Source organism: Anolis sagrei, chromosome 1 (genome assembly GCF_037176765.1).
Source record: "Anolis sagrei isolate rAnoSag1 chromosome 1, rAnoSag1.mat, whole genome shotgun sequence".
NCBI classification, from domain to species: Eukaryota; Metazoa; Chordata; class Lepidosauria; order Squamata; family Dactyloidae; genus Anolis; species Anolis sagrei.
The window spans coordinates 281,874,500-281,890,193 of NC_090021.1; the positions used below are offsets into that span (position 1 = coordinate 281,874,500).

The following is a 15,694-nucleotide window of genomic DNA, read 5'->3' on the forward strand; positions in this document are numbered from 1 at the left end:
AGATATCTTTCAAAGTAAGTCTCCCAAGGCCATTTATAGCATATATCTCAATCTGGTAAATTCTCAGAATTGTAGATGTGAGAAAAGAGATTACGTAAGACCTGTGTGTCCCTGCTTAAACCATGCACTCAAGCGTATCTGTGTTCTGCCCTAAGAGAAACACAGCCCACATGGTTTTAATATGTAAACGTAAGTATCCCTAACTTTATTCTTGCAATAAATGCTATAGCTACTGTAAGCATTACTCCTTTATTGAAGAAATCTGCTCTTTGTGGGTTAAAGAATGCCAACAACAGATGCCGGAAACCTCTAACGGCCTGAAGTCAGTTCCAACTGGAGCATTTTCTCTCCGGCACCTTACTTTCTGTAGGTCTAGCCCCCTCTCCTAAATCAAAATGCTATGCTTTGATCACTAGCATGAGATGCAGAGCTAATGTTTAGAAATGGGGCTACAAAGTGGAGTCCACGACAGACGACGGTGGAGAAGAGCAAACCACAGGCCACCTACTACAATGCAATCTGAACCCTGCCACATGCACAATGGAGGACCTTCTCAAAGCAACATCAGAGGCACTCCAAGTGGCCAGCTTCTGGTCAAAAACATTTAACATAATGCCAAATTTTTAAAAGTTGTTTGCGTTTTTAAAATACATGTTAACTGTACCCTCAACTTGCTTCTGACAATATAAATAAACTAGCTTCTGACAATATAAATAAACTAGAGCCAAAACTCCTTTATGATCAGACCTAACAAAAGATTGGGGTGTGAAAAGCATATAAACAGAAGTTTTCCAAGTTGCAAAAACATGGTTCCTCCATCCTGGTTAAACACATTCAGCTTTGTCTAAACAAATCTCCACATTGAATGAGAAAGGTCAGATACATATAGTTGATAACTACAACTTTTTTTACTTGTACATTTGTGGAAAATGTAGACTAGAAAACACACTGCCCTCTTGTTAGAAACAAGCATCTTGAGAATGAACTCAGATGGAAACAGCCTTAAATCTCTAAATCTGGTTTGATTTTTGTGTTCAGTGAGCATGAAATATTTGGCCTTCAGTTCTGCCAATGTTTGTTCTCTCTTGAAAGGTGCAACTACAGATAAGGGTCATCCACGATTCAGTCCCACTGGATGCCTAAGAGTTCACAGCTGACATCCCAGAGCTTCCTTGCTGATTCATCATCGCGTCCTTGAGGTGATACATAGGCTGGTTTACAGTCACTGTGACAAAAAGGGAAAAGTTTGCATAGGAAATTCAGACAGCATTACCGTAGTTCAAAACTACCCAACATCCAGCCAGATGAGAAGAGAGGCAGATGTGTAAAAACCTACTGAAATCTCCATCCTTTGCACCTTCTCATTTGCTGTTACAAATTAATGGCATTCATCCCTTTCTCCAAACACAGAAATTTCTATACATATGCACTTTGGGGAGTTCCTGAACATGTGCTTTGCAAGTCTCAAATACTTCTGCAGGATCTTGGAGACTACCTTTATATCCTAACTGCCAGATGTATTTTATGCTACACTGGGATTATTCAGCCAGAGTTGGGCTCCGAGACTGGAAACCCAACAGACAAGAGTGCTGCACTCATGGCACTCTAGTACAGATCTTTATCATCAGCACTGACTATGGGGAGTGCAAAGTGATGTTGTCATTGTTCTAGGCAGACATGATGGATTCAGACTTCTAAGCCTTCGAAAGAGACTATTGCTGCTGACAACAACTACAAGTTGAGCATCCTTTGTCCAAAATGCTTAGGGGCAAATGTGTTTGAGATACCAATTTGCCCTCAGATTTTAGAAAAACTGTATTTGCAAATAAGATACCTTGGAAATGGAAACGAAGATGAAAAACAACATTCACGGAAGCTTCTTATACTGTACATCTTATACACAGAGCCTGAAAATAATTTTATACATTACAGTTTAAATAGTTTTGTGCATTAAACAAGGTTTGTACAATTGAAACGTCAGAAAGTAAAGCCAACACTATCTCAGCTACCCATATGGGCAATTTTGCAATATTTAGGAACCCTGGACATAAGGGATGCTCAGCCATTTATTGTACATGCGTATCTCCCTGTTTTGGTGGTTTCTCGCACTGTGAGAACTACAAGAGAGGCAGGCATACCCATTGCAGCAGAAAGTGGTCTAGAACTCATAGTCACCCCTCTATTTAACCCATGCATTATAAGTTGGCCATTTTTTTTCTTTCTATGATGTAGCAGAAATCTAATTTAATCTTCACATTGATCCCAAAGTGTTTATAAAGTAATGGCTGTACACTATATTATTGAGATTCCTTCTCAAAGTGCTTATAAGGTTTCTGTTGATTGCAATAACTAGTTGCAGTAGCACTTGGGTGATTTTTCCCCCCTCTCTTTTTTACTTCTTTGAACCCAGGGCATCTTTAAACCTCAACGTACCTGAAATATTTCCCACTCACTGACTCCAGCTCTTCTGCCACCGCACAGTAGACACTGGTTTGGGCTCCTTCTTGAGATGTTTTCAAAAGGAAAGGCAACAACTTCCACAAAAAATTCATTATAGTGGAGTGACGAGTCAGATCAGAGGCAACAGTGCCTGGATGCAAAGCATTGACTGTAACTCCAGTACCTAGGGAGATTAACCATGCATGTAAACATTAAGCACATTGCAAAAATGAACCCTGATCTGGCAAAAGCAAAGAGGATGTTATTTTTAGTCTGAAAGCATACAATTGGTCCCTGAAAAATTCGCATGTTGATGTTTAGACCCATGCTTAGGATCACAGTACTGATATGAATGTGATTTCCTATCACTGGGCAGAGACAGGCTGTACTATTGGCTACAGATCTGCACAATGAAGGACATTTAATGGGAATAGTATGTGGCAAACTCCTAAGGACCTCTATGAAAAACAGTGACAGCTAAAGAGGAAATGCCATACTTTAAACTTAACGCAGCCATTTCTGCCCAGATCGCTGTTTTCCACAATGTAAGGGTATGTTCACTGGGCTTCACAGAACAAGACCATGGTGCCAGACTTCCAACTCACCTTGCAATCGTCTGGCCAGCTCCCGGGTAAAAAGGATACCCGCCAGTTTGCTGTGACAATAGGCCAGGCCCCGGTGATAGCTTTTCTCGCCTTGGAGGTCCTCAAAGCGAATCCTCCCTCCATGATGAGCCAAGGAGGACACATTGACTATTCGAGATGGTGCAGATTGCTTCAAGCGCTCAGTCAACAGGAATGTTAAAAGGAAGTGTCCTACAAAAGGGGAAATCATAATACTTTTGATACAGCAAAATTGTTTCTTCACCAAAGGTCTGCAATAAAACAGGCTTGCATCCCATATCTGTACACTGCATTAATAAAAAACTGAAGGTTTCAGAAAGATGTTATAACCCATGGTGTTGAATCTTGGGTTATAAAGGAAATGTTTTTAACAAGTGTAGCAATTCAAATGCAATTGTTTCCGTGTGTGCAGGAATGCCTGAAACTTTGGTCCCCACAGTACTATAAGCTGCCATGCTATATTTGCAATCTTCACTTCTCAAACATTTATTCTCCACCCTTTGGCCTGTGGTTCTTTATGCATATAAAACCAAAACACAGGTGAATTTAATAAAGTATTTTCATTTTTAAAAGACATTAAAAGATTGTAAGGGGAAGTCAGTTTGATGGCATTCAGCTGTGGCACCATTACAAAGCAGGTAGGGTTTTATTTTTAATAGGATGCAATTATTTGTAATAAAAAATTCAAATTAAGAAACAATCCACTTAAGCTGTAAGCTGTAATTTTTTCATGTTAACACTTGAAAAAATTAAAAGGAGGAGGTGAACAAACCAAATTTAACATGATAATAAACACTGCATCAAAGCCATAGCAATTATTGGGGAGGTTATACATAAAACCACAGAGTTACAAGGATTTCAAATGCCATCTAGTGCAGGCCTCTTCCTGCACAAAAATCCAAACGTATTTGTAGTATTTAGTCATTATCAGTTCTGTGTAGTGAATGGACTGTAATGTTTTATTAATCTTTGGGTTTTTAAGCAGTTGGCTGGCATGCTTCTGCTGTGTTTCTCCAAGGGTAGTGAGAGTTGCTGCAATTTTTGTTCCTTAAATCCATCTAAGTGGCCTATATATGTAGGCAGAAGGAGGTTCTCTCAGGTATATTGCTAAATGGGTGAAAAACTGGATGCTTAAGAAGGTACTTACCTGGTAGAGCTCAGAAATAATACACTTCCAAGTTGCAAGTTACAGAACCTAACAACTAACATGTCACTGAACACTATAGCCCAAACAAACCAACTTTTTCCACCTCTATTCCTAGCATGATCTAGCAACTAACCTTGTGAATATGTACCCAAGTTTGGGGGTGGGGGTGCTTGTGCTGACTTATAAAGACTTTGTATCATTTTTAATTTGTATTGTTTAAATATGCTGTTAATTGCCTTGAATCCCACTACTGTGAGAAAAGTGATATCTATATAAATAAAAAAATGTAATGTTGGTTTGTGGGATTAACCCTAACCCTAACTCAAAAATCACTGGACGAAGTGACACCAAATTTGGACGCAATGCATCTATCAGGCCAATGAGTGACCACCATTCAAAAAACATTGAAAAACACAGCGGAAGGGACTTTAAAAGCCAAAAAAGCAAAAATACGCTACCGCGCATGCGCAAAACGACTCTCTGGCAAACAAAACACGCAATAGCATATCTACACACTCTTTCGGACTCCCAGCATCCCCTAGACTGGGCCCTTTAGGAGAATAGGATGATCCAAATGCACTGCTTCCAAGATGCAAACTTTCTTCTCCTTGGATCTCTTTGGGAGCATCCCAATCCCTGCATATTTCCAATTTCCTATCCCTAGACTGCAACTCCCAGCAATCCTCCAGATATAGACAGGTAGGTAGATCAATGAGGAGAACTGCTGTGAGTTGCAATCCAAGAATAGATAGAGAAAGAAAGGGGGGGGGGAAGAGGAAGGAAAAGAAATGGGGGGAAAGAATGGAAGAGGAAGAGAAGGAAGGAAGGAGAGAAAGAAAGATGGAGAGAAAGAGGGAGGGAAGGTTGGCCACAGCAATGTGTGGCGAGTACAGCTAGTAGATGAATAAAATAACTAACAAGAATGTGTAAAATCAGCATCAAAACACAGGATTTAACAAACACAGGATTTAATCCACAGTCCAGTAGTCTTCTCATCCTAACAAGCAAGATCACTAATTCTCTGGCGATAGCAATGTAGTCCTGTAATACATATTTCAAAGCCAAACTACTGCAGTTGTGCATTAGCTGAACTGGCCCATTTGAAGAAGAATTATCTTAAACTATTCTTGCACATGATTAACACTGGACATAATAATTTTCACAGTAACTTCCCATTGTTGTTTGACTCCATTGTAACATGGCAGAAGTAATTCATTTCAATAAGTTTCACTATACCACGGTACATTCGGGAATTTCTCCCGCACAGATGCATGGGGTGGGGAGTGGGGGGAGAACGGGACAGGATGGGGACATACTGTACTACAGTCTAATGGGGGGAAATCTGTTTCAGTGAGAGGAAAAAGACATTTACCCAACCCATATTTCAGGGCCTTACCAAGGTGATTGACTCCAAAGTGCATTTCAAAGCCATCCGCTGTCTTCGAATAGGGACACATCATAACTCCAGCATTGTTAATGAGGATATGAAGTTCTTTCTCTTCTGCAAGAAACAACACAGGGCACATTAAAAAAAGGGAAGCCTAATTTTTTTAATACTTATACTACTGGATCTCCCTCACAGCTGTCGATAAACCACAGGATCTACAGCTTCCTTTCTTCCAAAGCAGAGCTGTAGAATGGGTGACTACCCAGTTTTGATGAACTACTCTTCCCATCATCCCCCACGACTGGCCAAAATTAATGGGAACCAAAGTTCAACAACAGAGCCTCTCGTGATTCTTCTCTTACAGCCTCAGAGCAAGGCAATTCAAACAGCATGTATGTTTCGCTTATCCAAGGGTCTCACTTATCCAACCTTCGCTCATCCAACATTCTGTATTATCCAACACAGTCTGCCTCCTGTCCGGATCCACAACTGTTTCCATACATTATGATGTTTTGGTGCTAAATTCGTAAATACAGTAATTACTACATAAGTTACTGTGTATTGAACTGCTTTTTTCTGTCAATTTGTTGTAAAACATGATGTTTTGGTGCTTAATTTGTAAAATCATAACGTAATTTGACGTTTAATAGGCTTTTCCTTAATCCCTCCTGATTAGCCAACATTTTTGGATTTTTGCCAGCCCATTTAAGTTGGATAAGTGAGACTCTACTGCAATGTTTAAGCTTGGCTCTTGTTGCGGTTTTGGGGAATCCATAAACTTACTGTAATCTTCCTAATTGGATATGTATTAAGAGTAGCAAGATTATTGTGGATCTAAAACAAAAGACCCTCCCCTCCAAAAAAAGCAAAGAGATTACTTTAAACTTTTAAATATATTTAAATTGATTTCCTTGAAAATTAACTTGACAATTAAAATCTCGTGCCAATGGAAAATTGGTAAGGAAAATGAGTTTCTATAAACATTTGATTATGAATTCCTGCTGCTCAGAAGATAATCACAGTGGTTTCAGGAACTGCAAAACTTTAAGCAAAAAACAACTTGCAGGTTTATTCAAAACCTTATTATATATTCAGATGTTCAACTATACCTTTAACCAACTTATCTGCCAGAAATAGACATCCAAAGGATCAAGATCTCTCTGACATACCTTCCAGGAGATTCTCAGCAAATTCTCGGATGGATTTGGTATCTGCCAAATCTAATTTCTTTGCAATAACTTGCTGGTTCCCTGTCTTGGTCCGGATTTCATCGGCTGCAGCCTCTGCTTTTACCATATCCCTGCAAGCAAGAATGACTCTAGCACCTGCAAGAAAGAAATGTAGGGGAAAATTAATTATACAAATGAATGTATGACAGAAGCATTGTAGTTTGTAGATAGATGGGCAGTTACATATCCTTAAAAGAAGAAAAATGTTGTATACTACTTTACATGTGAGAATGCAAAAGCAGAAGAGAGGAAAATGAAATCAGGTGAAAATAATGTCACCCAAAAGAGCAAGGCTATGACCAACTGTGGCTGTTTAGCTAGCAACCCAGGAGTTAACTGGACTCTTCACTGACACTTGATGTTCAGGTGTCGGCAGTAGCTGGGAGGGCCTTTGCACAGTTAAAACTTGTGCACCAGCTGCAACAGTACCCCGAGAACCCTGACTTGGCCATGGTGGTCCATGTCTTGGTTACATCAAGACTGGATTACTGCAATGCACTCTACGTGGGACTGCCTTTGAAGATGACCCGGAAACTATAGCTGGTGCAAAGGCCGGCAGCCAGGTTATTAACTGGAGCAAGTTACAGGGAGCAGATGACGCCTCTGCTGAAGCAGCTCCACTGGCTGCCAATAAGTTTCTGGTCCCAATTCAAAGTGCAGGTTATTACCTATAAAATTCTAAACCAGTGGTCCTCAACCTGTGCGTCCACAGATGTTTTGGTCTTCAACTCCCAGAAATCCTAACAGCTGGTAAACTAGCTGGGATTTCTGGGAGTTGTAAGCCAAAACACCTGGGGACCCACAGGTTGAGAACCACTGCTCTAAATGGTTCAGGTCCTGTTTATCTTCATGATTGTATCTCCCTCTATGAACGAATGCAGGTTCTAAGATCTGCCGGGGAGGCCCTTCTTTCACTCCCACCTCAATAGCAAGCACGGTTGGTGAGGCTGAGGGAGATTGCCTTCTCGGTGGTGGCCCGCCAGTCCTGGAACTCTCTCCCCATGGAGATTACATTAGCTCCCACACTGTCCACCTTCCGTGTTCCAATGTGCCTTTGAATAACTACAGTTTAGCTCCTGAACAGATCTGCCCAGCCCTAATCTATGGTTCCATTTTTTGCAGCGCTTTTTCCAGCACTTTATTCCCAGCCCTACCCCTATAGTCTGCATTTTGTACAAGCTCCTGCCCTGTCCTCCCAAGTTTGAACATGCCCACTTTTTCCAGCTACTGGTCGTCGATGTTGGTTGATGTATTTACATGGTGTTTTTATTTTTCTGGTTTTGCATTGTTTTAATTATGTTGTTTATCTGTTATATAATTGCATTTATTTTCTAATTTTGCCTATGTCAGATGTGGTCCTCATGTAAGCCGCCCCGAGTCCCCCAGGAAGATGGTAGCAGCATATAAGAATAAAGTTGTTGTTGTTGTTATTTTTGGAGGGGCAGCTTCAAGTTCCCTGTCCAGAATATGGTTCTTTATATTAAAATCAATCTTTGAATAGGAATCCATTCAAACAGATGGCATCTTTTATTGATGGCTCTACAAAAAGAACTGATCTGTGTACAAAATGACATGTGGCAACCTGACTTGGCAGAGCTCAAAGTAATTGATTCAATTTTAAATGGTGGACAAAGACTCTATAACTCCACATTACGATCCGCAGCTCTCCCCATCCCTTATTGGTTATGATGGTTAAGGTTCATGTAAATTGTACTCCGACAACATTTGGAGGACCACGAATTCCCCACTTTACTTTTATACTGTAACATATTTTCATGAAATACTGACATTTAGGCTATAACACAATATTACAGGAGTGTGTGTGTGTGTGTGTGTCAAGCAACTTGAGAAATTGCAAGACACTTCTGGTGTGAGATAATTGGCCGTCTGCAAGAACATTGCCCAGGGGCTGCCTGAATGTTTTACTATCTTGTGGGAGGCTTCTCTTATGTCCCTGCATGGGAAGCTGGAGCTGACAGACGGGAGCTGACCCCACTCCCCAGATTCAAACTGCCGACCTTTCAGTCAGCAGTCCTGTTGGCACAAGGGTTTATCCCATTGTGTCACTGGGGGCTTCAATTGCAGGACTGAATTCTGCTGTTCAGGAAGGAGTTTGAGACAACTAGCCATGCCATCCTCTGAAATACTCAGTTTAATTTCTCTCCTGTCCCAAGTTTCTTCTTCTATAAGTCCCTATTGCATGGCTGCTGAGCATGTTTACATATCATGCCACTGTTGGGGTGGTATAATTTTTGGCTTCATAAGGATTCACACATTGAGAATATATTTGCTGTTATCGTGTGAGATTCTGAATCTTTTATTTGCAAAAGGGCAGCCACAATCATGTCAACAAGCTGAGGGAAGTGGAGGTGAAGGACAGTAAATTGTCTTCTCTGCAAAAATAGTTCCTTTGTTAGACCACAAATGGCACAATTCTTCAAACAACATGACTGTGCTGCAGAGAGTTCTGGGAGCTGTTGTCGAACAGAGGAATTTTTCCAAGGCCTGAGTGACCTTTAATTGTTCCATTCTGCAAAACTGCGGATTGCTGAACAAGTGAAGAGCAGTGCAGAAGCTGTTTTGCAAGCACAAAGAAATAGTGGGACAGAAACAAATGTCCTGATCATGGACTGCTAGCATTTCCAGTTTACGGTACACTTTTCCCATTAAGTGTAGACAAAGGTAGGAATCAGTTTTCCACCCTGAGAAATATTGCCTGAACTGACAAAAATATGGGGGGAAATTCAGAAGTGGCCAGAAATTCACTTCTGTTTTGCAAAATAGATGTTTTTAAATGCCAAATGTAGGGGATTCAATATTATTAGATGGTAACTTGCAACTCTTAGAATACTTCTAGAGGCTGGATGGACATTGTTGGGGGTGCTTTGATTGTGTTCTTGGATGGTAGAGGGATGGACTGCATGGCCCTACATTTCTACGATCATCATAATCATCACCACCAATTATATGCTACCTTTTCACCAAAATTGAGACTCAAGGTGGATTACAATGTGGATCTGAGGTGACACTTTGTCCAACCCTGCCTTACATAAACATGGCCTGGTATATTCTTCGTCCATATGCAGTGCTAGAAAGGAAGTTACCATGACTATGGTTTACAGTATAGTTTTTTTATACTAAAGAAATTACTGAAATTTGGTCATTTTACGTTATTTGATGATTTAAAAATAGCAAAAAGACTTCCTTGAAAAGGTTACAGCTGCAGTGAGGACCACAGCTTTATTTACATTTTTTGTGTAATTCTTGATTAACCTTGATTAACAGGGAATAACCTCTGATGGATGGGGATGAACAACTTGCCTCTTCCTGCAAGGTCTTTGGCAGTCTCCTTCCCGATGCCTGTGTTGGCGCCTGTGATCACTACAACCTTCCCATTCAGCTTTGCTGCAGACGTACATTTACCTCCTGCAATAAACTTCCTATAAAAACAAATAAAAATATATATGTTACTTAATCATGTTTTCAAGTCCTTGAATAGAGGTGAGGCATCCTCATATCCAAAATAGTCCAGAAATACAGGCAGTTCCCTTGTTACAAGCAAGAAGGTTAGGTAGTTTTAAGTTGAATTTGTATGTAAGTCGGAACAGGTACATTTTTAAATGTAACTCCAGCCATATATATTTGATTTGGATAGCACAGGGTGTGTGGTGTTTGTTTTGCTGTCTGTGCCTCTGTTCAGAAGATTGTCAGAGTTGTATATTGTTTAGGTCATTTCTTAAGTGAAAAATGGGTAAGTGATCGTAAGAATCATGTCCAATCATTGTATGGTCAGCAACAACCAAGCCACCTGTGGGAGTTGAAGTACTACTAATAGAGACTAAGTACATTGTGTTACTAGAGGCTGGAAATAGGTTGGAGAAAGGTTGAAGATTGGAGAGAGAGTTTGGAGCCCAAGGCTGGAGTTGCTGGGAGGTGTATTATTGCTACAACGTCTGAAGAGCAAGACTGTGGCGTCTTATTTGGAGATAAGGACTTTGTGTTTACAAGCTATTGTGTGGAAGCAGCTGGATATTCCAAGGACTCTGCTTTATTTGTAAATACCTTCATATAAACTTTTCTTTGCTAAAAGACAGTTTGTTTTTGTTGGCTTTTTCCTCCTTGGACGAAGGGCGCAACTTCTGCAGAAAGGGGTTGAATGTTTGGAACCCCAGTTTGATAGCTGCGACAAAGATTTCACCTCACCTTCTGTCCCTGTGATAACTGGATTTTGAAAAAATCCTTGTTGTAGAAACAATGACTGGTGATAAAGCTTCAGTGGAGACACCTTTTCCCCATGATAACTCTTCCAGGAGTGAATTTCTTTTCCTAGGGGTAGATTTCTCTCCCCCAGGGATATTGTCATCCATTCAAGGATTCATCAGCAAACAGATTCAATTTCATTGGACTAACACAGACTAACCTTCAAGTAATGTAATCTATCAGAATGTTGTATTACCCTGTTCTTAACTATGAGTAGTTAGTAACTCGGATGTTTGTAGTTTGGGGACTGCTTGGACTGGTTTCTTCAAAAATGTACTTTGTCGGTTTAAGACATCTTCCGCAATCAAGTGATGACTGAATTCGTTAGTACTGGTTCTGGCTGGTGGCAGGATTTATAGTATAACCAATCTGGAAAGAAGCAAGTTAGATGCAATGCCACTAATCTCTCAGTCCTTTTCTCTTCTTTCTATATCCACATTTGCCCACTTTACTCATCCTTCAAATACCACAGATTGTTTTAAGAGGAATTGGCATAAAAGTTGGAAAGTGCTCTAAAAGTCCCTCTGGAAAATTGTCTTTTAAAACTATAACATGTTATATGTCATACCAAACCAGAGGACGGTCCATTCAACATCATTGCTCGCTTCTGAAATAATAATAATAATAATAATAATAATAATAATAATAATACACTTTATTTATATTTCGCCCTTCTCCCCTAGGGAAATCAGAGCAGATTACAGCATTTACATACACAGGCAAACATTCAATGCCTTTAGTTATATACAATGAGACACACAAACACAAACAAAGACAGAGGGTTCTCCTTTCATTTCCAGCTTCTGGAGGCGGTGCTCATCTCTGGCTTTAGGGAGGTGTTTTTTCTCCATTTTCAAGCCAAGGAGCCTGTGTTGTCACCTCCTGGTTGACAAGATTGCGTGGAACATCTCTTGCCTTTTCCTACCGAAGTGGTACCCATTTATCTAATCATATTTGCTGAACTGGAGCTGACAGACAGGAGCTCACCCCATCTCATGGATTCGAACTGCTGACCTTCTGGTTAGCAGTTCAGCAGCACAAAAGTTTAATCAATGTGCCACCACAGCTCCTTATGATTCTATCCTTGCGATTCTATCACAAGGAGCCGCAAAAATGTGATTCTGTCAAACTTTCGTTAATCTCAAAATCAATTCATTGCAGGAAACTGTGTTATTAAGGAGCCTGTGGTGGCACAGTGGGTAAAACCGCTGAGCTGCTGAACTTGTTGACTGAAAGGTTGGTGGTTCGAATGTGGGGAGCAGGATGAACTACCGCTGTTAGCCCCTGCTTCTGCCAACCTAGCAGTTTGAAAACATGCAAATATGAGAAGATCAATAGGTACCACTCTGGCGGAAAGGTAACAGTGCTCCATGCAGTCATGCCAGCCACATGACCTTGGAGGTGTCTATGGACAATGCCGGCTCTTTGGCTTAGAAATGGAGATGAGCACCAAACCCCAGAGTCGGACATGACTAGACTTATTGCCAAGGGAAAATCTTTACCTTTACATAACTGTGTTATTGATACTTCCCACCTCTGGAATCAGTGTTATAGTGTATTTCTATTGAAATATCATTTGTTTTATAACACAGCTTTTCCAATCACATGCTTTCTGCCTCAAAAACAGAGATTTTTTAATGTTTCAAATGTTCAAAATCAATATTTATAGTAGTCCTGTGTGTGGCATCTGAGGACAGCTGCAAGAAAGGCTCTTTTTCTCCTAAGAAGTTCAAGAGTCATCTAATCTGATAAATGGTTCAGGGAATTATATCAGGTAGCAACGCAGGGACCTTGCACTGGTCCTTTTAAGACCGGAGCCTCTTCCCCAGAATAGAATCCTAGAGTTGGAAGAGACTACATTAACCCCCTGTCATGTGGAATACTTCCGTACTTAGGCGATCCCTTGTTGTCCGAATAGCATAGTCTTCCAAGATCAGTGTACTGGTGGGTCCGTAGGTGGCTGTGGAGCCCTATTCTTGATCTGCATCTTCTCCCGCAGTGAGAGTATTGGTTTCCAGGTGGAAAGCGGTCCCGGTCGGGGTTGGCTTGACGCGCCTTCCTCTTGACACGTTTCTCTCTTTCGCCCTCCAATCATGCCTCTTCAAATTCTACAGCATTGCTGGTCACAGCTGACCTCCAGCTGGAGCGCTCAAGGGCCAGGGCTGCCCAGTTCTCAGTGTCTATGCCAGAGTTTTTAAGGTTGGCTTTGAGCCCATCTTTAAACCTCTTTTCCTGCCCACCAAGATTCCGTTTTCCGTTCTTGAGTTCGGAGTAGAGCAACTGCTTTGGGAGACGGTGATCGGGCATCCTGACAATGTGGCCGGCCCAGTGAAGTTGATGGCAGAAGACCATCACTTCAATGCTGGTGGACTTTGCTTCTTCCAGCATGCTGACATTTGTCCACTTGTCTTCCCAAGAGATTTGAGGGTTTTTCGGAGGCAGCGCTGATGGAATCGTTCCAGGAGTTGCATGTGACGTCTGTAGACATTCCACGTCTCGCAGGCTTATAGCCGGGTTGGGAGGACACTAGCTTTATCAACAAGCACCTTGGTATCCCTACAGATGTCCCAGTCCTCAAACACTCTTTGCCCCATTTGGAAAAAAGGTACACTTGCAGAGCTCAGGTGGAGTCGTATTTCAGTATCAATGTTGACTTTTGTGGAGAGGTGGCTGCCAAGGTAGCGGAAATGGTCAACATTTTCTAATGTTACACCATTAAGCTGTATGTATTAGGCCGTATTTCAGTTTTGGGAATACACAACTGAAGCACTCCCGACAGATGGCCATACAGTCTCACTCCGAGGAAGAATACAAGCAGAGTATCTCTGCTTGTTTAAAAAAAACGGAAAGATTCACTCCTATCCTCTAGAAGGCACAGATTATCAGGCATGGGCAAACTTAGGCCCTCCAGGTGTTTTGGACTTCAACTCCCACAATTCCTAACAGCCATAGGCTGTTAGGAATTGTGGGAGTTGAAGTCCAAAACACCTGGAGGGCCCAAGTTTGCCCATGCGTGGTCACACTCATCCGATTGCATACAAGGGCTGCAAGGAGCTCCCTACCTGATGCAAGGAGCGGCCAGAAGCATCAGCAAAGGGAGGGCGAGCGCGAGGCACAGCGCGAGCGCGCAGCCCAGGCAGTCCTGCATCTCGGCTCGTGTCGCGCGGCTCTGCCCGGAGGAAGCTTTCCGAATATGCTTTTGGGGGCGGGGCCACGGGTAGTGGGCGGGGCCAAGCAGGCGAGGAAGAGCGCCGCCGCACCGGATTGGCCCCGCTGCGGATGCCAAAGAGGGAGGCCACAAATGCACAGCGTACAATTCCGGGTTCTGTGCTCTACAGGAAACAAATCCATTGGGGACTCCAAGTCCCTCAAGTTGGCCAACTCTCGCGAATTCTGGGAGTTGAAGTCCAAAACACTTTGAAAGTGAAATCGCAGCATTGCATTCAACTTTAGCTTTTTAGGGCTTTAGGCAAAAACTAGAGTCTTAAAAAGCGTGGGGGTTCATGCTGTTTCCAGCCTTGGTCATCTTGCATGTGGGAATGTGCTTTGGCAGAATAAATTTAGCTGTTATATCAAAAGTTGGCCTGTTCAAGGATAAATTGCATTCATACTAGAGTGTACATTAGGCATGGGCAAACTTGGGCCCTCCAGGTGTTTTGGACTTCAACTCCCACAATTCCTAACAGCCGGTAGGCTGTTAGGAATTGTGGGAGTTGAAGTCCAAAACACCTGGAGGGCTCAAGTTTGCCCATGCCTAATGTACACTCTAGTATGAATGCAATTTGGCACCACTTTAACTGTCATAACTCAGTGCCTATGGAATCCTGGAAGTTGTAGTTTTACAAGGTCTCTAGCTTCAGCCAAAGAGTGCTGGTGCCTCACCAAACTAGAGATCCCAGAGTTCCATAGCACTGAGGTGCAAGGATGGTTTAGTTCCTCACTTACTCAAGTGTACATGTATAATTTTGGTAAAGCTCAATTGATACAATATTGAGACATTACAAACTGTATTTCATCTGTTGAGAGCCTTGGCTCATCTCACTCAGGCATTTATATACATTGCAGTATTTTGTAGCACGCCAGCATTTCCAATATATGGCATTACATAGAAAGCACCTACAGAGCTCCCAGTGGCGCAGTCAGTTAAATCGCTGAGCTGCTGAACTTGATGACCGAAAGGTCGCAGGGTCAAATCCGGGAGTGGGGTGAGCTCCCAGTGTTACCCCCAGATTCTGCCAACCCTGAGTCCGTCCTTCCCCCTGGGGGGGCGGGGGTGGTTGAGAAGGACGGGGTACAAATATTTGAAATTAATTAATAAAACTAGCAATTTGAAAACATGAAAATATGAGTAGATCAATAGGTACTGCTCCAGTGGAAAGGTAACGGCGTTCTATGCAGTCATGCTGGCCACATAACCTTGGAAGTGTCTATGGACAATGCCGGCTCCTTGGCTTAGAAATGGAGATGAGCACCAACCCCCAGAGTCAGACACAACAAGGCTTAATGTCAGCAGAAAACCTTTACCTTTACTATAGAAAGTACCTACCAGTGGTCCCAAATTCAGGTCTGTTCAGGTCTGCCAGCTGTTTCCCAATCAAGGCACACAGAG

At 42.0% G+C, this 15,694-nt stretch overlaps 1 protein-coding gene across 1 annotated transcript; it reads right to left on the minus strand.

Moving 5' to 3' along the window:
- Window positions 1-889: 889 nt before the first annotated feature.
- LOC132767462 (retinol dehydrogenase 12-like) lies at window positions 890-14,277 on the minus strand. The gene is made up of 7 exons (XM_060762497.2): window positions 14,148-14,277; window positions 10,147-10,265; window positions 6,766-6,921; window positions 5,606-5,710; window positions 3,045-3,254; window positions 2,434-2,623; window positions 890-1,225 (listed from the first exon to the last, which is right to left on the minus strand). Exons 1-7 carry the CDS (start codon window positions 14,231-14,233, stop codon window positions 1,123-1,125), a joined length of 969 nt encoding a protein of 322 aa, XP_060618480.1. The 5' UTR covers window positions 14,234-14,277; the 3' UTR covers window positions 890-1,122.
- Window positions 14,278-15,694: the final 1,417 nt, after the last annotated feature.

Bases quoted from the DNA above. Each gene is read 5' to 3' on its own strand.
- LOC132767462 (XM_060762497.2), bottom strand. From the start codon at position 14,233: ATGCAGGACTGCCTGGGCTGCGCGCTCGCGCTGTGCCTCGCGCTCGCC. The intron at 10,266-14,147 runs GTAGGGAGCTCC...TTGTTTTTATAG, and splicing joins CTGGCCGCTCCTTGCATCAG to GAAGTTTATTGCAGGAGGTA. The intron at 2,624-3,044 runs GTGAGTTGGAAG...TAATCTCCCTAG, and splicing joins GCTGGCCAGACGATTGCAAG to GTACTGGAGTTACAGTCAAT.